The sequence below is a fragment of the Hyperolius riggenbachi genome, chromosome 5 (assembly GCF_040937935.1).
Source record: "Hyperolius riggenbachi isolate aHypRig1 chromosome 5, aHypRig1.pri, whole genome shotgun sequence".
In the NCBI taxonomy this organism is placed as follows: Eukaryota; Metazoa; Chordata; class Amphibia; order Anura; family Hyperoliidae; genus Hyperolius; species Hyperolius riggenbachi.
In genome coordinates this window covers 42,100,667-42,124,184 of record NC_090650.1, presented here as the reverse complement: position 1 = coordinate 42,124,184, position 23,518 = coordinate 42,100,667, and the positions used below count along the sequence as shown (strand labels likewise).

At 43.3% G+C, this 23,518-nt stretch overlaps 1 protein-coding gene across 3 annotated transcripts in view; it reads left to right on the top strand.

Annotated features, from left to right (window-relative positions):
* Positions 1-20,154, top strand: part of TRDMT1 (tRNA aspartic acid methyltransferase 1) — a 59,564-nt gene extending 39,410 nt beyond the window's left edge. For all 3 annotated transcript variants that reach the window (XM_068235554.1, XM_068235553.1, XM_068235555.1), the window contains exons 6-11: positions 94-163; positions 1,187-1,270; positions 7,659-7,993; positions 13,041-13,098; positions 16,885-17,014; positions 19,853-20,154. In XM_068235554.1, coding sequence (XP_068091655.1) covers positions 94-163; positions 1,187-1,270; positions 7,659-7,993; positions 13,041-13,098; positions 16,885-17,014; positions 19,853-19,959 — 784 coding nt within the window. In that variant the 3' untranslated portion in view covers positions 19,960-20,154. The remainder of the gene's footprint in view (positions 1-93; positions 164-1,186; positions 1,271-7,658; positions 7,994-13,040; positions 13,099-16,884; positions 17,015-19,852) is intronic.
* The last annotated feature ends 3,364 nt before the right edge of the window (positions 20,155-23,518 follow it).

Here is a 23,518-nt window from a genome sequence, read left to right as displayed (position 1 = left end):
TTAAAGTCTGTCTGCACAAGTTTATGATGAAACTGGACAGCTTGCTCAGGTATATTAGGGCTCTGCATCAGCGTTATGTTCTGTTTATTCCAGGGACAACTTGATCAGGATGCTGCGAACCTGTGGCTATCATTTCCAGGAATTCCTCCTCTCGCCAACATGTGTGAGTAAATTAGTCCATGCTGCATATCAGTATTCAGCCAGGAGATGTGAACAATCTTGAATTTACAAACTTTATCAAAACAAAATCTGCTTTTGAGGAGTCAAGTGAGCAAAATGCAAGACTGAATAATCTGCACCCAGAAATAGATGCCTGCATGTCCCTTTCCGTAAAACGGAGATCAAAGGGGGCCCTACATACCCCCGCCCCCAAGAATACTGTGTAAATACTGACTTTTTTAGTAAAGTCCCCAGTGGACCATCAGAGCATCTTAGGGTTTCCCCGTCAAATTTCTTTCGTTCCCCGCATGCGTGCCAACATATTTAAAATGTCTGCATGACCCATTGACTTACATTACTTTTGCTGCGTCACCGTGGAAGTCCGACGGTAACGTGCTTTTGAGTTTCCGGCGGCAACACCAATATCCGATCTGAACATTTATATAGCGTTTTTCTCCTGTTGGACTCAAAGTGCTCAAGAACTGCAGCCACTAAAGGAGTGCTCAAGTGGCCACCCTGCAGTGTTGAGAAGCCTTGCCCAAGGACTTCTTACTGACCCTAGCCAGATTCAAATCCTGATCTCCTATGTCAAAGGCAGGGCCCTTAACCAGTACACTATCCAGCCACTAACACGACGCCCCAAGTGCCCCATTGCCTTGCATTGGCAAATCAAATGTAATAGGGGCCTTAACAATACTGAGTATTTACTTGCTTGCTGAATACTTTATTTAGAAAGTGTGAAAAGTGAACATAACCCCAATAACAGAGGAAATGAGGTGAAATATCTTTGCCAAAGGGAGGACATCACTTACAAGAGTGACCAAATTCTCTCCATTTCCCACAATACTCAAAACGCCAGAAAAAAAATGGACATTTTTGGATAGTATGCTGTTTAACTTGTGGCATTCTCAGGTTTCCATGTGTTGGTGACCGCTGTTCTGTGGTTCTCTTGCTATGAACACAGTACATATTTACTGTTCATGCTAAGCTTTCGTAACTTCTTCCTTTTTTTTGTGTGTGTGTCTAGCTCGGCATTCCAAATTCAAGGCTTCGGTACTTCCTGCTGGCCAAGCTTCAGACGGAGCCATTCGCTTTCCAGACCACCAATAAAGTGAGCTTCCAACATTTCCCTTTTTATAGTGTGAAATGCCTGCAGATCCATGTGAGTCAAAAAAAATCAGCCCAAGGATAGTGAGGCCTGGACTGGGCATGTTTCTGCAGTGATTACACAGTGTATGTTTATGTAGGTAGGAAAGACAAAGTTTTGTAAAAGTTATACTTTTTAATGGCTAACTGATTAAGTTTAGTCGGGGAACTAGTCCCCTTCTTCAGGCATATTTCCAGATGATAGCTGAAGTTAAACACCATGCAGGTAAATGGTGAACATGACTGGTTACCGTTTAGCAGTTAGGTGTCAGGTGGTTAGTAGGCTGGAGCCAGTGAGTTTATGCAATTATATAAGGAGTCCAGCTGGCTAAAGACCACAATATCAACTCAATCATGTTAAATAAGGAACCAGGAAACCCATTTCGCAATTTTTAAACCTGTTAATGTTTTGAGCATTTTAATGAATTTGTATTCAGAAATTTTTCTTGAACACAGTTTTGTTGACTTTTAAAAAAACATGTTATTCTCTGTCACCATGCCGAAAATGTTTTGCCACTACAATTTATCATTAAAATGCAAGTCCAGGTTTGCAGGTTATAACATAGTTACATAGTTATTTTGGTTGAAAAAAGACATACGTCCATCGAGTTCAACCAGAGAACAACAACATTAAAATATATATCAAGCCTTGTGGAGGCAGATCCTGTACCATCAATATTGACTCAAAGACTACCCTGTCTTCCCGTGATTCAATGTATCCGATTGGAAGCGCCATCCCATCCGAACTGAGGGAGGGGGGATGTGGTGACATCATCACACACTGCTCTGTTTCAAGGTGTAAACATAAACACTATTAAGAAGGACAGTGCCAGCATGGTGTGCGACTGAGCAGATTCTGATGGGTGGGGTTAGATGGGGAACAATGCACTATTCCATTATTGGCTATCATTCATAAAAGGCTGTGCGGTAAAAAAAAATCTGGTCAGGAAAATACCACATTTGGTATTTTAGACTTTTGTGTGCTAATTCATAAAAAAGTTCACAGCTCAGTTTAGCCCATCCCAGTTCGAAATCTAGTTCCAACCTCGCTGGAGATTGGATCTCATAAGCTCCTTGTACCATTCAGTAGAGAATGACTACCTAACCATAATTGGTCCAGTTAATGGGTAGATGTCCTCCGAGTTATGTTTTCTAATATTTTCTTTTATATATAGACCTTTCCTACTTAAAGGGACTCCGAGCTCAGAGTAAAAATAAAATTTGAACTTACCCGGGGCTTTCTCCATCCCAGCCCTGGTCGGGACGTCGCACGCCGGCCTCCTGGCTCTTCTCCCGGCGGCTGTCCGCATAGCGCGGACAGGCCGGTCCCCCGGGCGACACGACACTGGCGAGTGTCGGGCCTTCTCCTTCCGTATACGCCATGAATGACGTCACACGCCGGCCGCCGCGCGTCATGATGGCGGCCGGCGTGACAGCACGGCGCATGTGCGATTAAACCGCGCATGCGCCGTGCTGTCACGCCGGCCGCCGTCATGACGCGCGGCGGCCGGCGTGTGACGTAATTCGTGACATATACGGAAGGAGAAGGCCCGACACTCGCCAGTGTCGCCCGGGGGACCGGCCTGTACGCGCTATGCGGACAGCCACCGGGAGAAGAGCCAGGAGGCCGGCGTGGGACGTCCCGACCAGGGCTGGGATGGAGAAAGCCCGGGTAAGTTCAAATTTTATTTTTACTCTGAGCTCGGAGTCCCTTTAAATTCGTGATTTATGGTTGCATTATAATACCAAAGCTGTTTATAGGCCTAAAAGTACTGCTATCCTATCTTACTCTACTTGATATCTACTGATATGTTTTTATACACCTGTATGTAACCAAGTTGTAATTTTAAGGTCGTCTTGACTTCTTTTGTTATTATGAAGACGCACCTTATGTTCTGCTGTATTACTGTTTTTCCTTACTTGAAACCAATAAAAATGTAAAAAAATAAATAAAAAAAATTTCACAGCTGTGATAGAAGTGCGGGGATTTACCGAAGCCCAACTGTCGGTAACATAAGAAGAGTAGCTGCCTGTGTTTTGTTACATTCCTGTTCTCCGTGCAGTGAGGGCATTACAGTATAAGTGGCATCCCCAACTTCCCTTTAGATGTGCATGTGCCTCTGCTTGCCCTGAATCTGCTCTGTATCTGTCTTTTAGTCTTTTTTAACAATCCATTTAATTGCCACAGCATAGAAGATCTTCAATAAACTTTACACATGGCAGGATTTGTGATGTGAAATACACATCTTAAAGAGAAACTCCCACCAAGAATTGAACTTTATCCCAATCAGTAACGGATACCCCCTTTTACATGAGAAATCAATTCATTTTCACAAATGGATAGAGTTGGGCCGAACGGTTCGCCTGCGAACGGTTCCATGCGAACTTCCGTGGTTCGCGTTCGCGTCCCGCAGGCGAACTTTTGTGGAAGTTCGGTTCGCCCCATAATGCACCATGAGGGTCAACTTTGACCCCCTACATCACAGTCAGCAGGCCCAGTGTAGCCAATTAGGCTACACTAGCCCCTGGAGCCACTCCCCCCCCCCCCCCCCTACTAAAAGGCAGGCAGCGGCGACCATTACGGTCACTCGTGTGCCTGCATTAGTGAGAGTAGGGCGAGCTGCTGCACACTCTCTCTTATAGGGAAAGATTAGTTAGGCTTAGCTTGTCCCTGGCTGCATACCTGTTCTGTGAACCCACCACTGCATACCTGTTCTGTGAACCCACCACTGCATACCTGTTCTGTGAACCCACCACTGCATACCTGTTCTGTTCAGTGAACCCGCCACTGTATACCTGTTCTGTTCAGTGAACAGTTTAGTGTGTCAGTGTGAAGCAGTACCTTAATTACACTACCTGATTGATGTATACACATGCAAGATGTTTTAAAGCACTTTAGGCCTGTCATTAAGCATTCAATATGATTTCTGCCCTTAAAACGCTGCTTTGCGTCAAATCCAGATTTTTCCCCGGGGACTTTTGGCGTGTATCCCACTCCGCCATGCCCCCCTCCAGGTGTTAGACCCCTTGAAACATCTTTTCCATCACTTTTGTGGCCAGCATAATTTTTTTTTTTCAAAGTTCGCATCCCCATTGAAGTCTATTGCGGTTCGCGAACTTTAACGCGAACCGAACCTTCCGCGAAAGTTCGCGAACCCGGTTCGCGAACCTAAAATCGGAGGTTCGGCCCAACTCTACAAATGGATCATCAGGGGGCACTGTATGGCTGATATTGTGGTGAAACTCCTCCCACAAAATAAACTCTGAGGACCCTGGTACTCCTGGCAGTTTCCTGTCTGTGAACATTGTTGCATTGTGGGGAATAGCTGTTTACAGCTGTTTCCAACTGCCAAAACAGCAAGCAGGAGCTACATCATCTGCCAACAGTAAAAATGTCACCATGTGATAAATGTCTGAATGTAAATCAGGGATTTAAAAGATTTTACAATGGGCAAACACTGACTAAATCATTTATATATAATTATTGTAAAAATGAAGCACTTTTTTTATTACATTATTTGCACTGGAGTTGCTCTTTAAAAGCAGGAACCCAAGATATAACACAGCCTAAGGTATTCAGAAGTGCATAGACTGCACTGTGTGATGTTGGGACTACATGCATTGCGCTATTGAACTGCTGCACGCATTTTTCAGCAAAGCGCAACGCTGACCCATTCACTGTAGTAAATGGGATAAGCAGCGCATGTTCCGTCCGCACAGCCATTTGCTTTTACAAGTGTGAATGAGGCATTAGTGTTTCCAACGAGAATTTGTTTATTTTTTCTTGGAACTGCCGTGGAGCGGCGTGCTATCTGCTGTGCGTGTGTCTGGTAATTGTCTTATCACATTATTTTACTGGCCTGGCACACTGTAACAACCAGGCAGCCGTGAAACACAAGCGTGGGTTTATACGGAGGTGGCAGCTTTGTAGAGAGTGGTAGAAGGGCATCACTCTAGACCTGATCTATAAATGAGTTTTCTATAGTGTAATAGCTTATGGTTGACTTTACCTGCACTGTAGTGGGTGGTCTATAAATCTGTGTGCTGTATTGTTAATCTTCTGGTCATTGAAGTCATTATATCCGACTTAATCTCTGCATGCAGCCATTAACTGAGTCACTCTGTGCTTTACTGACATGAGTTCAGTATGATTAGATCAGCTGGAAAACTATCCCACTCTGCTGTTATTGTATTAGCCCGGACGATAATGGCTTGCAGGTGGGTAATTAACCTAAACAGTCAGCAGCAGCAATTAGTGCGCACATCAGTTGGGACTGCAGACTGGTTGGGCCGTGCAGTCTTGCTATAAATGTGATGTTCACCAACTTTCTCGTTCAAACCTCTGATGGATGTTGTCCGTTGGAGCTGGGGACGCGATCTCCTTGAGCAACAACGCTGGGCCGGTCTTCCCCTGCAGGGTCTGCTTTCTGTAGTCACACCGCTGAGTTGTTTGTTGTGTCATCACTGTACAGACATGCATACCTTGAGATGAGAAAGAGGGACACTTAAGCCACACCCCTTATCACGCCCCGTCACACCCATAGTCGCGCATGCCATAAAGATTTCATAAGAAAAATATGTTTTATATTTCAAACCACACTGGTTCCTATCCTGATTCATTTTCCTTCATATTAAAATTTTAAAATGAGTAATATATCAATTTAAAGGATGGGAATAACGTTTTAGAGTCAAACACATTTTTTAGTAGAGAAATATATATATTTACATAGAAAAAGGGACAAAGTCCTGAAAGAGGGACAAATGAAGAGGACAGAGGGACAGGGCTCCCAAAGAGGGACTGTCCTTCCAAAAGACATGCTACATACAGTAGCTCCCAGCCAAGCAGCCTGTTCTGTTCTTGGATGTAACAGTGGATCTCCACCATGCTGGAATAACAAAACAAACAAGGGTGATTTACCGTAACTTGTCCAATTGCTGTAAGGGAGGCTGATGATGTTGGGAGATACCTATAGGCACATAATAGAGTTGGTCAAGTAAAATCTTAAAGAAAATCTGTAATGAAAAAAACTCCCCTGGGGGGTACTCACCTCGGGTGGGGGAAGCCTCCGGATCTTATTGAGGCTTCCCCCGTCCTCCTCGGTCCCAATACGGCGGAGAAAATCCTCCCGGAGCGGAGGCGATGTAAATATTTACCTCTCGGGCTCCAGCGCAGGCGCAGTATCCGCTCTTCTCCCGGAGATACGCGAAAATAGCAGATCTCCGTCAGGCCGCTCTACTGCGCAGGCACAAGTCTCCTGCGCAGTAGAGCGGACCCGGCGGAGATCGGCTATTTTCGCCTATCTCCGTCAGAAGAGCCGCAACAGCGCCCCTGCTGGAGCCCGAAAAGGTAAATATTGCACAGGCTGTCGGATTTGTCGCCTATGCCTTCCGGAGGCTGCAGTGAGACCGCCGTGGGACACAGGAGGACGGGCAAAGCCTCAATAGGGTCCAGAGGCTTCCCCCTACTGAGGTGAGTACCCCCAGGGGAACTTTTTTCAGTACAGTTTTTATTTAAATGAGTACTCAACTTTTGACTTTCTGACTGGTGACAACATAAGTATGTGATAACGGAATAACACCAGGTACCATCATTGTGGTACCGATTTTATAGCCCTCCCATCACAGCATGGACAATATATATGTATATATATATATATATATATATATATATATATATATATATATAAAACTAATATTATAAATGCGAAAGTTTGGATGTTTGTTACTTGATCACGCAACAATAGCTTAACGGATTTGAATGAAATTTGGCGCACACATAGTACATTCCCTGGGATAACATATAGGATACTTTTTATCCCCATAACCAAAAAGTGGGCAGAGACAAATACAAATTTCACTGTTAATGGCAGGGTTCTCAAACTTTGCACAGTTGGTCACTGGGTGACTGAGATTAATATTCAGAAAAGTGGGTGGAGCCTACGAAGCCAAAATTCACCTGTTGATTTTCAAGGGGAATAATTAATTGCTGCCATTCTTGCACTGTTAATGGCACAAGCCTCAACCCTGGTACAGTTGGTCATTGGGTGACTGGGGTTTAAATTCAGAAAAGGGTGTGGAGCCACAGCTAATCAGATTTGTTTAATTTCAATGCAAATTATTGATGCCAAAGACCGCAAAGCTCGCAAACTAGGTCATTGAGTAATTGTGTGTTAGGGTTAGAAAAAGTGGGCAGAGCCAACACCAGCCAAATACATACCCGGGCAACGCCGGGCAATCAGCTAGTGTGTGTGTGTGTGTGTGTGTATATATATATATATATATATATATATAATTTTATTTTTTCCTAATCTGAATCCAGGCTTACTTGAGTCTGTTCTCCTTCTCCACATTAGATTCTTGAAGCTTTTCCCAGTACAAATGAATCAGAACTGGAACATTCTGATCCACCCATAGAAGGAACTTCACAGCCAGATACAGATCAGAGCGCTATTAGCCGCCCAGGAGGCCCAGAAACAGGAATTCTCTATAAGATGGAAACATCGGAGGAGCTGCAGAGGAAACAGACTCAGGACAATGACCCCAACATGCAAACACTGGAGGACTTCTTAGAGGAGGACACTGAGGACATCAGCCAGTATCTTCTGCCTCCAAAGTCATTACTGAGATACGCTTTGATCCTGGACATTGTGAAGCCTACGTGCCGAAGGTCAACTTGCTTCACAAAAGGGTGAGTGTTTAACCAAGGGTCACTTAAAGGGTAAGTCAATCTGACATGGACCTTTCAGGTAGCGGGAAATAGGATAACCCACCCTTTACGGCTTATGTATTCTTGAGGCTCCGACAGCAAGATGTCAGCACATGTGTTCCCAGCCTTACACGCCTATTGTAGCCTCAAACTTATTGTTTTATTTTGGGTTAAAGAAGTTTATCAAGCACCTCCCACAGAATTCTCTGCACCAGGGACTGCAATAAGTAGAATCTACGTTGCATCTGTGACTTTCTAGTTCTGATGTGGTATAGATTCAACATCGCAGCTTATCGCGGTCCCGAGACGATCACTGCTCCCCATGACTGTGGGCTCAGCTGTCCTATGACAGCTGAGCTACCTCCTATCTGTAAGGAGCCAGTTTCGGAAGTAGTTAACGTAAGCCTGAATTGAGAGGGATATGGTGGCTGCCAAATTTATTTCCTTGGAAATAATACCAGTTAATATACAATACCGCATTCCATGCCTTGCACAGCTAGCTTATTTATTGGGAGGGGGGGGGGGGTTTGGGCGGGTGCAATATTATGGGATGGTGATGCAAGTATTTAGGTGTATTGAAGTACAATTTGTAAATACACTTTGGATCGTAGCAAAACCGTCTGTTGGTGTTCATTTAAATAATACCAGTTGCCTGGCAGTCTTGCTGATCTCTATGGATGCAGTAGTGTCTGACTCACAGATTTGTAACAAGCATGCAGCTAATCCAGTCAGACTTCAGTGAAACATCTGATCTGCATGCTTGTTCAGTGTTAATGGTTAAAAATATTGGATGCACAGGATCAGCAGGATAGCCGGGCAATGTGCATTGTTTAACCTCCTGGGCGATAATCCCGAGCTGAGCTCGGGGTATGTCGCGCAGGAGGAGTTCTCAGGCCCCGGTGGGCCGATTTGTATAATTTTTTTTTTGTTACATGCAGCTAGCACTTTGCTAGCTGCGTGTAACTTCCGATCACCGCCGATCCGCCGCTTGCCGCACAGCCCCACCCCTCCCCGACCTCTTGCGCAGCCTGGCCAATCAGTGCCAGGCAGCGCTGAGGGGTGGATCGGGACTCCCTCTGACGTCCATGACGTCGGTGACGTCATCCCGCCTTGTCGCCATGGCGGGATTTCCTGCTTACACTGCTTACTCTGATCGCCGAAGGCGATTGGAGTGGGTGGGGGGATGCCGCTGCGCAGCAGCTATCATGTAGCGAGCCCAGGGCTCGCTACATAATTTAAAAATTAAAAATTAAAAAAAAAAGTGCTGCGCCCCCTCCTGGGCGATCTAATTGTATCGCCCAGAGGGTTAAAGGAAATAAATATGTCAGCCTCCTTATCCCTCTCACTTCAGGTGGCCTTTAAAGAACTGGCCGATTGCCGCTGCGACTGTATGTATGAAAAAAAATCCACAGCTGGTTTTGTTGGATTGATTAGACAAGATAAGACACAGTATATTGTGCTCTTCTCCTGGCAGACTCAAAGCGCTAGAGGTGCAGCCACTAGGGTGCACTATAGGCACTGGCAGTGTTAGTTAGTCTTGCCTAAGGACTCCTTACTGAATAGGTGCTGGTTTACTGAACAGAAAGAGCACAGATTTGAACCCTGGTCTCCTCTGTCAGAGGCAAACCTAACTGGAGCTTGTTGAGATGGGAAAGTCAGTCTGAATCCTCAGTAGCAACATCTGATAGTGGAAGTCCTGGGCTGCTGTAAACTGTAAATTCCGCAGTTCTTGGCTACGGTTTGTTGTCTGGAGACATTTTAAAGTCAACAATGGATTAGTATTGTTTATAGAATCATTAACACATTTAGAAACATTCACTGGGAAGAGCTGAACATTAACCTAGCGTGAGCTGCTGCTGTACCCTTTTCATGCCAAAGCAAGTTGATGCCGATGACAGTCCGAAAATAATAAAATATATGTTGCCATAGAATTATTCACACTTTAACCTCTCAGGAGATACAACTTTAAAGTCTGTTTAATTTTTTTTTTAAGTAAGAAATATATAAACTCGAACACACATTCTCCAAGTGGCGTGATAGAGTCAAAGCTGTAGTTATTACGTTGCAATAGATATCAACTTCAGCTGCTCATATAGTAGTGGCTGGAAAGTGTACTGGTTAAGGGCTCTGCCTTTGACATGGGAGACCAGGGTTCGAATCCTGGCTAGGTCAAGTACCTATTCAGTAAGGAGTTCAAGGCAAGACTCCCTAACACTGCAGGGTGGCCTCCTGAGCGCGTCCCAGTGGCTGCAGCTCTTGAGCGCTTTGAGTCCGAAAGGAGAAAAGCGCTATACAAATGTTCGGATATAACAGAATTTGAGGTTAACAGCACTGATCAAACATCAAAAATAGAAATGTAGTCAGACATGCGTAGAAATAGCACTAAAGCAGGCCATACACTAGTCAATTTTTTGATCAATATCTGTCCAATTCGATCATTTGATCGAATCTGCTAGATATTGATGACACAGATGGTTCCCGAACAATTGATTGTCGGCAAAAATTCATTCCAAGGTCCGCAACTGATGGAAAATTTTGTTCCATCGCCGGTCCGTCGCTAATGGTGTTCATTGTCGGCCCAATTAACACAGAAGTGGAGCTTCTCTCACCTGTTCCAGCATCTTCTGTCCTCGCTGGCCGTTTCCTCTCTACACTTCCGAGTCCCCAGGCACCTATGTGACGTGATTTAAAGAGAAACTCCGACCAAGACTTGAGCTTTCTCCCAATCAGTAGCTGATACCCCCTTTACATGAGAAATCTATTCCTTTTCACACACAGACCATCAGGGGGCACTGTATGGCTGAGATTGTGGTGAAACCCCTCCCACAAGAAACTCTAAGTACTTACTCCTGGCAGTTTCCTGTCTGTTAACCTTGCTGCATTGTGGGAAATAGCTGTTTACAGCTGTTTCCAACTAACTAAAAAAGCAAGCAGCAGCTACATCACCTGCCAGCAGTAAAAATGTCACCATGTGATAAATGTCAGAATGTAAATTAGTGATTTAAAATATTTTACAATGGGCAAACACTGACTAAATCATTTATACATAATTATTGTAAAATCGAAGCACTTTTTTTATTACATTATTTTCACTGGCGTTCCTCTTTAAACACTAGAGGTCTCTAGCGGACACATACGCTACGTGCCACACTGCCCCTAGTGTCTGTCCTGAGGCACCCGGGACCCAGCAGGCGCACACAGATTTCCAAAGATTTAATGCTGAAATCGATTAAAAATCTGCATGCAGTGTGTGGAATTCAAGCAGATGGATCCTTTTCTCATCAGATGATTGGAGAGGCATAATAACCTTTAAAGGAAAACATTTCTTTGTTACACCTTACAAAACTTCTGAAATAATTCTGCAGTGTGTCTACTTCCTGCTTTCATGGAAGAAGACCTACGGTTAACACCCTGTGTTTACATATTAGCTGCTCTGCCAAGATCTGCCAAATTTCTGTGCTCACACAGCTGAGGGATCAAATTACATTTGTGATTACTTGAAGATGAGGGGGAATTAGACAGGCTCTTCTCTCTAAATACATACAGGGGGCATTTCTCTCTGTTTTCCTTCTGTCCTGTCCAAGAGTTCCGGACCACTGTAAGGTAATCATTTTAACATTAGCGTTAAACAATTATTGCTTTATCACCAACATGGTTGGGTAAAATCTCTCTTGTAACTTGACAGGAAAATCAAGAATGTAAAAACATAAAAGGAGACCGCAGGTCATACAAAGAACATTTCCTCTGATATAACCCAAATTTAGTAAATTTAGAGGCCTAATGACTTCACTTGTGAGTTACCAGCACATTTTATTATATTTCAAGGCGGATTTATATGATCTTGTTCCCTCTGAAGTATTTTGCGATGAGGCCTATTTCTAGCCAATATTAGTTTCCATATGAATATTGGATTTGGTTAAAGTGAACCTCCAGACTAAAAATCTACTCAGCAGCACTGAAAAGGCCTGGTGTTTCTTTAAAGGGGAACTTCAGCCTAAACAAACATACTGTCATTATGTTACATTATTTATGTTCATTAGAATAGATAGGTAATATAATTTTTTACCCACCCTGTTTTAAAAGAACAGGCAAATGTTTGTGATTCATGGGGGCTGCCATCTTTGTCATGGGGGCAGCCATCTTTTTGGTTGAAAGGAGGTGACAAGGAGCAGGAGACACAGTTCCAACTGTCCTGTGTCCTGATAACCCCTCCCAGCTCCAGCTGCACACGCTAGGCTTCAAATGTCAAATTCAAAATGTAAAAAAAAAAAAAATTGCACCAAAACAGCAGAACGAGAACAACAAAATCAGAAATCCCATCATGCTTTGCACAGCATCAGGGGAAAAAAGCCCGGGCAGTTTTCTTCTGTGCAGCTAAAAATGAGGCTTGGATAAGAGAAACAAAGTTCTGATGCTGTGATACTGTTAAAGAAACACCAGGCCTTTTCAGTGCTGCTGAGTCGATTTTTAGTCCGGAGGTTCACTTTAACAGTTTCACAACATCAGAACGTTGTTTTTCTTACCCAAGCCTCATTTTTAGCTGCACAGAAGAAAACTGCCGGGGCATTTTTCCCCTGATGCTGTGCAAAGCATGATGGGATTTCTGATGTTGTTCTCCTGCTGTTTTGGTGCAATTTTTTTTTTATTTGAATTTGAGATTTGAAGTCTAGCGTGCACAGCTGGGAGGGGTGATCAGGACACAGGACAGTTGGAGCTGTATCTCATGTTCCCTGACACCTCCTTTCAACCAAAAAGATGGCTGCCCCCATGAAAAAGATCGCTGCACCCATGAAATCACAAACATTTGCCTGTTCTTTTGAAACAGGGTGGGTAAGAGATTATATTACCTATCTATTTTAATTAACATAACTAATGGCGCTATATAAATACTAAAATAAATAATGTAACTTCATGACAGTATGTTTGTTTAGGCTGAAGTTCCCTTTAATTTTAAAGCATTGCTATTACTGTGATGTTTTATTATTTGAGTTTAGACCTGCTTCAAACATTTGTGTTTTGTTCTTTTTAGGTATGGTCATTATGTGGAAGGAACGGGATCGGTTCTTCAGGGGGCGGCGGATGTAGAGGTAAGTATAATAATCCCTGTAATCAGAATTGTTGGTGCTGTAAATTGTGCAGCACTCTTGTACGATGTTTCAATCTGTTAAAAATTCCATTATATATTTGTATGCATTTTTATTATATTTTGTTCACAAAACATGCCTGCATTTAAAGGGAACCTACAGTGAGAGGAGGCTGCCATCTTCATTCCCTTATAAAAATGCCAGTTGCCTGGCTGTCATGCTGACCTTTTGGCTTTAGTTGTTTTGGAGTCACACACTTGCAACAAGCATGCAGCCAGTGGAGTCGCACCAGAATCAAAGCATCTGATCTGCATGCTCATTCTGGGCCAGTGGTAACATTGACAGATGTAGCAGGCAGCCAATAGGAAGAGCCCAGACAGCCAATGGCGAAAGCCACACAGTCCTGCTTCTCACCCCATTTGGTCAGATATTCTGGAGGGCGGGACTTCAGTCCGGAAGAGCAGAAGCAGGAGGCATTTTAAAAGGCTTTTCTCTGTATCCCTTTAGATGTGCAAATCTGTATACGGGTATACATCTAAAGAGATACTGGGGATGCACTGGACAGAAATCCCCCAACTCACACACACCACTTGTGGGAAGACTGATAGCTTCCTGCCTGCTCTGCACCACAGCTGGTGGGACTCGCCAAGCAGGGATTAGTGAATAGAAGCATGTTTGTTTGGTAAATTACCGAATCTCCACCGATGCGGGAAATGCTAGTGAATTTGGAAAAAAACGTGTAAAATACTGAATGTAGGGTTTTTTTTTTAACAAATCTTTTTATTGATTTTGACTTAAAGGGACTCCGAGCAGTGCAGAAACTATGGAAAGATGCATACCATTTTGAAGTTCTTTCTCCTTTTTCCAACGATATATAAACCGCCACCCTACGCCTTTTAGTTTTCGCTATTTTCGCGGTCGAAAAATTTGGCCACCGCGATTTCTTTCATGAAAATATTGAAAACTAAAAGGCGTAGGGCGGCGGTTTATGTGTCATTGGAAAGAGGAGAAAGAGAGCTTCAAAATGGTATGCATCTTTCCATAGTTGCTTGTATTACACAGGGCGACATTTCCCCAATGTCAGTGGCAAAGTCAAACCGCCGCCCTACGCCTCTTTAGTTTTTGATATTTTCGCGACTTCATGAAAATAGCTAAAACTAAAAGGCGTAGGGCGGCAGTTTATATATCGTTGGAAAGAGAGCTTCAAAATGGTATGCATCTTTCCATAGTTTCTGCACTGCTCGGAGTCCTTTTAAAAAGATACAAACATTGAGGGATGTGCACAAAATCACACGTTCCTCGAGATGAAACAAAATGCAACAGAGATAAAAAGTCGACCTATTGGTCCAAGAAGTATAAACCAGAACATAATCATGACTTTAGCAAACATTGCAGTACACTTTATATTCAATGATATTTGGCAGGTGGTACAATCTAAAAAGAGTTCTGCATGTCTCCATCTACGAGTCGCGGATTAGTGCTTCCCATGCAAATGCGATATTTTACTGGCCTAAATTATTTTACCAATCTGCCCTTAGTGAGTTGAGGCCGTAATGGAATGTTCTACGTTACTCAGGACACCCAATTTTACATTATTTATCTTGGCTTCAGCATCAGAAATGCTTCCTGTATCTCCAGTTAGGTCCATAAATATTTGGACAGAGACAACTTTTTTCTAATTTTAGTTCCGTACATTACCGCAATAAATTTTAAATGAAACATCTCAGCTGCGTGTTGAAGTGCCGACTGTCAGCTTAATTCAGTGGGGTGAACAAAAAGGTTTTTCATAATGTGAGGCAACTAAACCATTTTTTAATACAATCCCTTCAAGCAATTGGACAAATTAAATAACTAGAAATAAAATGTTCATCTCTGATATTTAGTTGAAACCCCTTTGCTGGCAATGACAGCCTGAAGTCTTCAACTCGCCAACATCACCAGATGCTGGGTTTCCTCCTTTTTAACCTCCCTGGCGTTCAATTTTCCCAGAATTTCTGTGCAAACAGTGATAAAATGTATTTCTTAAACTTTTTTTTTTTCCTGTAACTTGCCAAAATGTGTCAAGCAAGGGTCTAGTATACAGTGCAGGAGAGTATTGATGTGCATGCACGTTTATACTGTTCACAGCATGTTTTTATGGATGGATACATCTGTCCATACCGCTAGGGAGGTGCTCTGCCAGGCCTCTGTGCACGGTCTCACAGGAGTAGGCCCACTTAAAGGGACTCAGAGACTACGGTCTGCCATTCAGACGCGGTGAGGTCAGTCCGGGTCTACTGCGCATGCACGGGAGGTAGGCACATGCACAGTAGATCCTGACTGGCATCGATTGAGCCTGATAATGGAGCTCAACGCGGCTGAACGGCAGACCGCGGGAGGACGGCGTGGGGCGTGTTTATGGGGCGGGAGGAATCCTCTGGTAAGTATCACAGCTTGAGATTAGTCTTTGAGTCTCTTTAAAGCCTGTACCCACGATGCGATTTTCCTGACGATTTTTTCGGAAGACCAGTGATACTTAGAGCGAAGAGGGATTGTTTCTGCAATCTCGTGACGTGGGTACAGCCGCGTGATCACGCGAACCTTATTTAGCGTTGTATGGTGATAATGACCGTCACGGACCCCTGACGACAATGCACAGGGTTGGATTTGTACTCTTTACCGCCCAAGGCCACTGTCACCAGCTGCCCTCCTTCAATATAGGTAACCTAATGACCCCTCCCCCTTCCCTCTAGTATAGGTAACCTGATGACCCCCCCCCCCTTCCAGTATAGGTAGCCATATGACTCCTCCCCTCTTTCCCTCCAGTATAGGTAGCCAGATGACTCACTTAATCCCTCCTTTTCCCACTACCCCCCTTTCAGCCATCAGTGTCACTTATTTCTCAGCTCATCTCCTGTGCAGATGCTTCCTCGTCCCCTCTGTCTCCAATGCTGCCCCAGTTCATAGCCGCTGGCCACAATGCAAACATTCACAGAGAGCAAGGTGGCTGCTGCACAGGCAGCTAGCAGCAGAGTACTACGGTCAGGTGCTCGCCTGATCTCCTTGTATTGCAGCATTTGCAAGCATACAAATACTGCATAAATTTAGCCTGTTCCTTTGGTGCCTCTGCTCCTGTGGTACCCTAGGCCATGGCCTAGGCGGCCTTGGCCTAAATCCAGCCCTGAATATGTGCAATGTACTGTGATCGCTTGACTTCCTGTTTGTGCCCGTCATGTGACATCTCGCATACCCGCCTGCGATAAGATCCTTGAACACTCGTCATGAGGGGGATTTCGCTGTATCCATCTTCCTCTGTCAGCTGGTTTGTATTCCGCTTAAGTTCCCAAGATGACCCAGTAGGTTATTGTTACGCCCCTGTCAGTTTTACTGTATCAGAAAAAAAACAGATTTAGTGACTGCTCTGCCACTGACGGGTTTACACAGCCGCATTGCTGGCAGCCAGGGCCCGCCTGTGTCACTGCGCGCTTTACTGCTCTCAGACAATGGCGCGCTCATCAAGTGGATGAGTCAAATGTTCAGCCAAGTGGGCAGAAAAATGTCCCTGCGCTCCTCACCAGCGCCGCGTCTGCTCTGCGGCCCGGATAGATTTATTACGAGGAAGATGACATATTAATCTGACCAATCCTTGTGAAAACATTGAGGGGGAGGAGGCATGATTGCGAATAGACGGAAAAGCATCTCTCATCACACCTCATCAGTGAGAAATGTCACCAATTCTATACGGCCATTTAATGCTTTTATTTATAGGCTGCTGGGTGCTCATGTTGTGATTCTGCCATTCTCATGCAGATCAGTTCCGCCTATAAATCACTGGAAACATTGTCAGACGAGGAGAAACTCGCGAAACTCTCCACGCTGCGGCTGAGATACTTCACGCCCAGAGAAATCGCCAATCTTCACGGATTCCCGACACGGTTTGGTATGTTGGGTTAACGGCAAGACATATGTGCAATGTGGGGGAAATGCGATGTTTTCACGTGGCTGGCTGGATAGTGTACTGGTTAAGGGCCAGTAAGTAAGCTAACATCTATTCAGCAAGGAGTCCTCGGGGAAGACTCCCTGACACAGTTGCTGCCTATAGAGTGCGCCCTAGTGGCTGCAGCTCTAGTGCTTTGACTCCTCCAAGTTAAAAGCGCGATAAAATTGTTATTTGTCGTCTTGAATAAAATTGTCATAAACACAGATCGGTTCTGTGAAATATGCTTTGGGAATCGAAGGCTATTAAAAATAATTTTTCAATTTGCAGCCAGCTAATAGTTTTCAGAGCCAAGGCAAGGCAACCACACTTACCACAAATTGGGTGGTTTCAGGCAGTGTGAAATGGCACATAATACCTCCCTGTTGGGTGTGTGTTTTGTTTGCATTGCATTTGCGATTTCTGTGCATTTGAAAATTGAATGTCCCTGCCCCGTAGAAATACACACAGCATGTGCGTCCCCCTCCTTGGATCCAAGCCCCCTGGTAACTGGTACATCACACACACACACTCCCCCCACCCTCCATCTCCCCACATTATTATTATTGATTTATAAAGCGCCAACATATTCCGTGGCGCTGTACAAAGTAAGAAACAAACATGGGGTACATAATACAGACGATGGTGTACACCAATATACAAGATACATAATTAGTGACACAATACAAAAAATGATACAGAATACAAAATACAGAATTGGTAATGACAGTGATAAAAGTAACATAAATAATAAAATGTATAATGATTTCCAAGACACAAAAGAGGGGGAGAGCCCTGCCCTTGCAAGCTTACAATCTAAAGAAATGAGGGGGGAAAAAAGAGGTGGGGTAGTATGCAACAAATATATAGAGGCACATAGAAATGTACCACCGTGGGTCAGTGTAATGTTTGCCTGCCCCAGCGCTACGTTGTTACTTGTGTTCTTCCTGGCAGTCACATGTTCTGGGCTTCCATACTTCCTTCTCTTGATCACGTGACATGCCTCAGGAGCCAGAGATATGCTGCATAGAGACTTTGACTGTCTGGAAGAACAGAGGAGACCTGAAGCAGCACTGGAGCAGGTAAATATTAAACTGCTCCACTGCACTACTCTGCAGAAGGGGGAGGAGCGAGCCACTTACAGTCAATATAATTACATCATTTAGAGATTGTTCAATAAATGTTGAATCTTAAACGACTTGGACTTTGTTGTTGATTTTGGCCCTTTACTTGATTGAGTTTGACACCCCTCCCCTATACTGGGGATTTTTTTTAAAGAACTCTCCCGTACACCTACAGGAGTCACCTATTTGAGGGTCACTGGAGCCAACTCAGAACAAGCAGTCTGGGCCTTCCTTGCCACAGCGCCTGGATCAATCTTACTTAATGCTACCTTTGGTCCCTTGGCATAGCTCTCTACCATAAGGAGAAACAAGACAGAGCATGGTGGCAGATTAGCTGTTCTCCTCCCACAATGCCCTACAGCATATCCCAGAATCCATCTCACTGATTTGACAATGCCACGCCAGACTGTGTCACTTATACCGAAGCTACAGCTTTTTCCACTCAATATAATAAGGGGGGACTTTAAAGGAAACGTAAAGTGAGGGTCTTATGATGGCTGCCATGTTTATTTCCTTTGAAAGAAAATCAGTTACCTGGCAGTGCTGCTGATCTCTTTGGCTGCAGTAGTGTCTGAATCACACACCTGAAACAAGCATGCAGCTAAACCAGTCAGACTTCAGACAGAAACATCTGATCTGCATGCTTGTTCAGAGTCTATGGCAAAAAAATATTAGAGGCAGAGGATCAGCAGGACAACCAGGCAATCTGCATTGTTTGAATAGAAAATAAATATATCAGCCTCCCTCTCACTTTAGGTGTCCTTTAATAACAGCCACGCCATCCCTGCATGTTGCAGAATAATAATACCTACTATGAGTGACAGATACATAGGTAAAAAGTCATTTGGGGTGCATTTTACTGTGGGAAAAATGTACATCATGTGCCTATGTGTACACGTGTATCTTACAGTTCTTTCATTGTTGTTGTTTGCAACCATAGCAACACTCCTGGGTTTGGAGACAAATCTTTCTCTTAATGAATCTGATTGGAGAGAGATCTGTTGGCCACCATAAACCGCAGGACGAATAACAATCAAGTTTAGCTTTAAATCTTCCAGAAATCAACCTCCGTCCCTGGCCGCATCCCCATAAATGTTGGATGGACCCCCCGGTGCCTGTGTATTAATACTTTACCTGTGTCACGCTGTCCCCCGAGTGTCTTCATCTGTGTCCACATTCTTATTTCTCATTGGCACCCCACGTGGTCACCGGTGTATTGCGTGTGTGATGTCATAGACACGCCCCACCATATACCCCCCCGCTTCCCGCAATACATCGGTGACCACGTGGGGCGCCAGCGAAGAATAAGAATGTGGACACAGCTGCGGACACTCGGGGACAGCGTGACACAAGTAAAGTATTAACGCACAACTACCGGGGGTCCATCTAACATTTTGGGGGACACGGCCGGGCTTATCACATGCAGTTACCGCCACGCACCATGATCAAGCACGTCGGCCCGAGATTTTCCAACATGTCTGATTGATACATGCAACCAATTTTGCCTTCAAATTGATTGCATCATAAATCAGGCATGGTCTTGGTGACATCGATTTTCATCCGATTCAATAATTATCGATTCGGATGGTCGATCGGCTGCCAAGTTAAGAGGTGTATGGCCACCTTTGGTTTTTTGCAATACTTTAGCTTCATCTTTATCGCCTTTTTTTCCCATTAGGTTTTCCGGAGAAGATAACAACCAAACAGCGATATCGCCTGCTGGGGAACAGTCTCAACGTTCACGTCGTGGCCAAACTCATCTCCATCCTGCTTCAGTCACATTGACCCTCCAGGAACCAGAGGCTCCTCCAGGGGCCAGAGGCTCCTCCAGGAACCAAAGGCTCCTCCAGGAACCAGAGGCTCCTCCAGGAACCAGAGCCTCCTCCAGGGGCCAGAGCCTCCTCCAGGGACCAGCGGGGCTCTCACGACTATTTTTATACTTAAATATTTTATGCAATGTGAATAAATTATATAATAGAGCTTTGTGGCTTTGATTCAGTTTGTTTCTTGTTTTGTTTATTTTTTTTGTTAGAAACTTGAGTGCATCGCTAAAAAACAAAATGATATGGAGTTTTCGCACACTATTTTTAACCTGGAGAAATCGTTCTGCTTTAAAGTGTATGGACATTTCCCCCAGATTATCTTCTTCAGCTGTTTCCTTAAAGGGAACCTGAAGCGAGTAAAATGATTTAAAATAAACACATGACATAGCTGCAAATGAATATTACATACTAACCTCACTGTCAGTTTCTCTCAGAAGCTCACCATTTTCTTCTTACGAATACTTACAGTTCTGACAATATTTTGTCAGAACTGAAATATACCAGTTGCTGTCAGTTATAGATCAGCAGCTGTCAGTTACAGCTGGATGTGCAAGGTAATGTCCATGTTTCCCTATGGCTCAAGTGGGCAATATTACAGTTTAATAGTGTGCTGACCAGGAAGTTGTTATGGGGTAATGGCCATTTTTAAAATGGAGGACAGAGCATTCCATTGATCACAGTGGACAAACGGGATGGAGGAGAGGAAAAAGAGATTGAGGAGTAGACTACACAGGCGGTATGTATGACCTGTGTATGTTTATTTTGACTTTTTATTTTCCGTTCAGGTTCTCTTTAAGATACCAGTAAATAAAAGCATCTGAGATAAAGATATAAAATATAAATGTCTGCATTCAGAATCATTATTTCATGATCTCTTTCAAAGGTCAAGCTGTATCACAGCTCTACTAACTGAAACACAAAGGTAAAAATGGCCACAATCATTACACGAACTGTTAAATGTCTCAACAATACATTCTTATTATTACATAAAAGACAGTAAAATCTGGTATAAATAAGGTAATAGACCTCTTCTACACTTCATAATCACCATGTCCTTGGTTTAGTCAGAGCCATTTCAATGTTGACACACAATTTGATAAAGTGCAATAAGAATGAGGTAAGTGTAGAGAAACTACCCAGTGCAATAGCAAACAGGACATCTTGGAGCTGGGGACAGACTCCTCCGACCTCAATCACCCAAAAATTCATAAAATCCTTAGATGTTTGGTAAGTGTGTTGACGGAAAGCCAACAAACATTAATCACTTAATAACAACAGGATATATATATATATATATATATATATATATATATATATATATATATATATATATATATATATATATATATATATATATATATATATATATACAGTATATACGTCCAGAAGTTGTAGAATACATTTTGGCGTGATAACATTTTAACTGATAAGTAGTAGAATAGAGTTTAGAGAGTTTTAGGGTTGAGGCCCTTGTCTTGTGTATTCTTTTTAGTCACAAACTGAATCAAAAGCAATTCAATATCGAATATTCTGTACCAAAATAAAAGACTTGTAAAATGAAAACAAAGTGACAGAATCCTACTAATATAATAAATGGGAAAGTTCGGATGTTTTGAATGTTTGTTACTCGATCACGCAAAAATGACTGAACGGATTTGAATGAAATTTGGCACACACATAGTAATGTACATTTAAATATGTATGCCATGAGCCTATATTACTATTATTTTTGCAAATACGGTCTTGTAATCATCAATGGTGTATAATGAGAAAGCAAAAAACAGAAATAGACACCTTTATTTCCAAATACAATATTGTCCACCATACATTGGACTAGGAACATAATCTAAATGTTGTAATAACCAGGATGGATAAGCAAAGAAAATGTGTGGGTTTAACTTATAGTTAGCACTGTTTATTGTAAAGCTATAATGGATGTAAATTAGGAAGTAGTATGTTTTTATTCTATTTTTTCCCTAATTTTCTTTTTAAAATGCATAAAAAAATAAGGTAATTACTAAACAAAATGATCACACACTCAGGGCTCGTTTCCACTATCGCGAATCCGCATGCGTCCAACGCACATGGTATGCAAGTGGATGGGCCTGTTTCCACTGTTGCGTTGGTGATGTGCGTTTTTTTTCAGCGGTGAAAAAACGCACAAAAGAGTCAACGATTTCGCCTGAGAGTGGAATGCATGCGAATCGCATGCAATGTATTTAATAGGGAAATCGCATGCGTTTTCCCCATGCGTTTTTTGCCGCGAATTCGCATAGGTACGATGTAAATTCACACAGGCAGTGACATGGTTAAAATCGCATATACCCTCACCTATGCGAATTCGCGGCAAAAAACGCATGGGGAATCGCATCCGCATGCTATTTTATCAGCGGTGGAATCCAGGCGATTCCGCAACAGTGGAAACGAGCCCTAAAAGCCTAATTTGTCCTAAAAAAACAATATATACTGTAGATCATTTAGGTGTGATAAGTAGTAATAAAGTTTTTGGCGAATGAATGGGAGCAGCGCTGATGCATGAAAATTGCTCTCGTCCTGAAGTGGTTAAAAACAAGACAAGCGGCATTCTGTGGATTGAGGCTTGTGTGGCTGGCCTGGCCTATAGTTGGTGTGCAAAACACCAGGAACTGTAGTGACAATATAGTAATGAATAAAATGGCTATTTTTTATTTATTTATTTTACAACAGTCATTTAAAAAAAAAAAATAGTCAATGTTTGCTCAATTATTTAGTCGATGTTTGTAAAATCTTTCCTTTCCCTGATTTACTTTCTGGAACTTAGCACAGGGAACATCCTGGCAGGTGATCCCTGTGGAATATTTGTTTACTGAGAGTTCTAAAGCCAGACCAAAATATACCTGGTCTCCCAGAATGCTTCAGGAGGAGAAATCCGCATAGCTAAACAACCTAGTCTAAACATAATTGAGAGGGCGGGGCTGCATATCAATAAAGACAAGAGGCCAAGACAAGACAAATCACATTTATATCGTGCTTTTCTCCTGGCGGACTCAAAGCGCCAGAGCTGCAGCCACTAGGGCGCGCTCTATAGGCAGTAGCAGCATTAGGGAGTCTTGCCTAAGGTCTCCTATTGAATAGGTGCTGGCTTACTGAACAGGCAGAGCCGAGATTCAAACCCTGGTCTCCTGTGTCAGAGGCAGAGCCCTTAACCATTCAGCCACCCATAAAACAGATATATATATTGTTTCTAATGTTGTAACCAGGAAAAATGACCATAGAAGTGGGAATCCTGAATAATTTACTGCATACTACTCTGTCACTACAGGGCCTCTTTAAATCCTTCATATTGCATGGGCAGTGTTTTTGTTTCCAGGATTGTGAGGAAGAATGCTGTGCCCTCTATTAATATGTGTTATGAAGTAATTCTTATTGCAGTGTTATCACACCCTGATGCTGTGCCCAAGACCTTGATAACCTGAGAGCGCGTTGCGGATCCTCTGTAAAGACTGCTGTACCTGACAGCTGGTGAGATCACATGGCTTCCT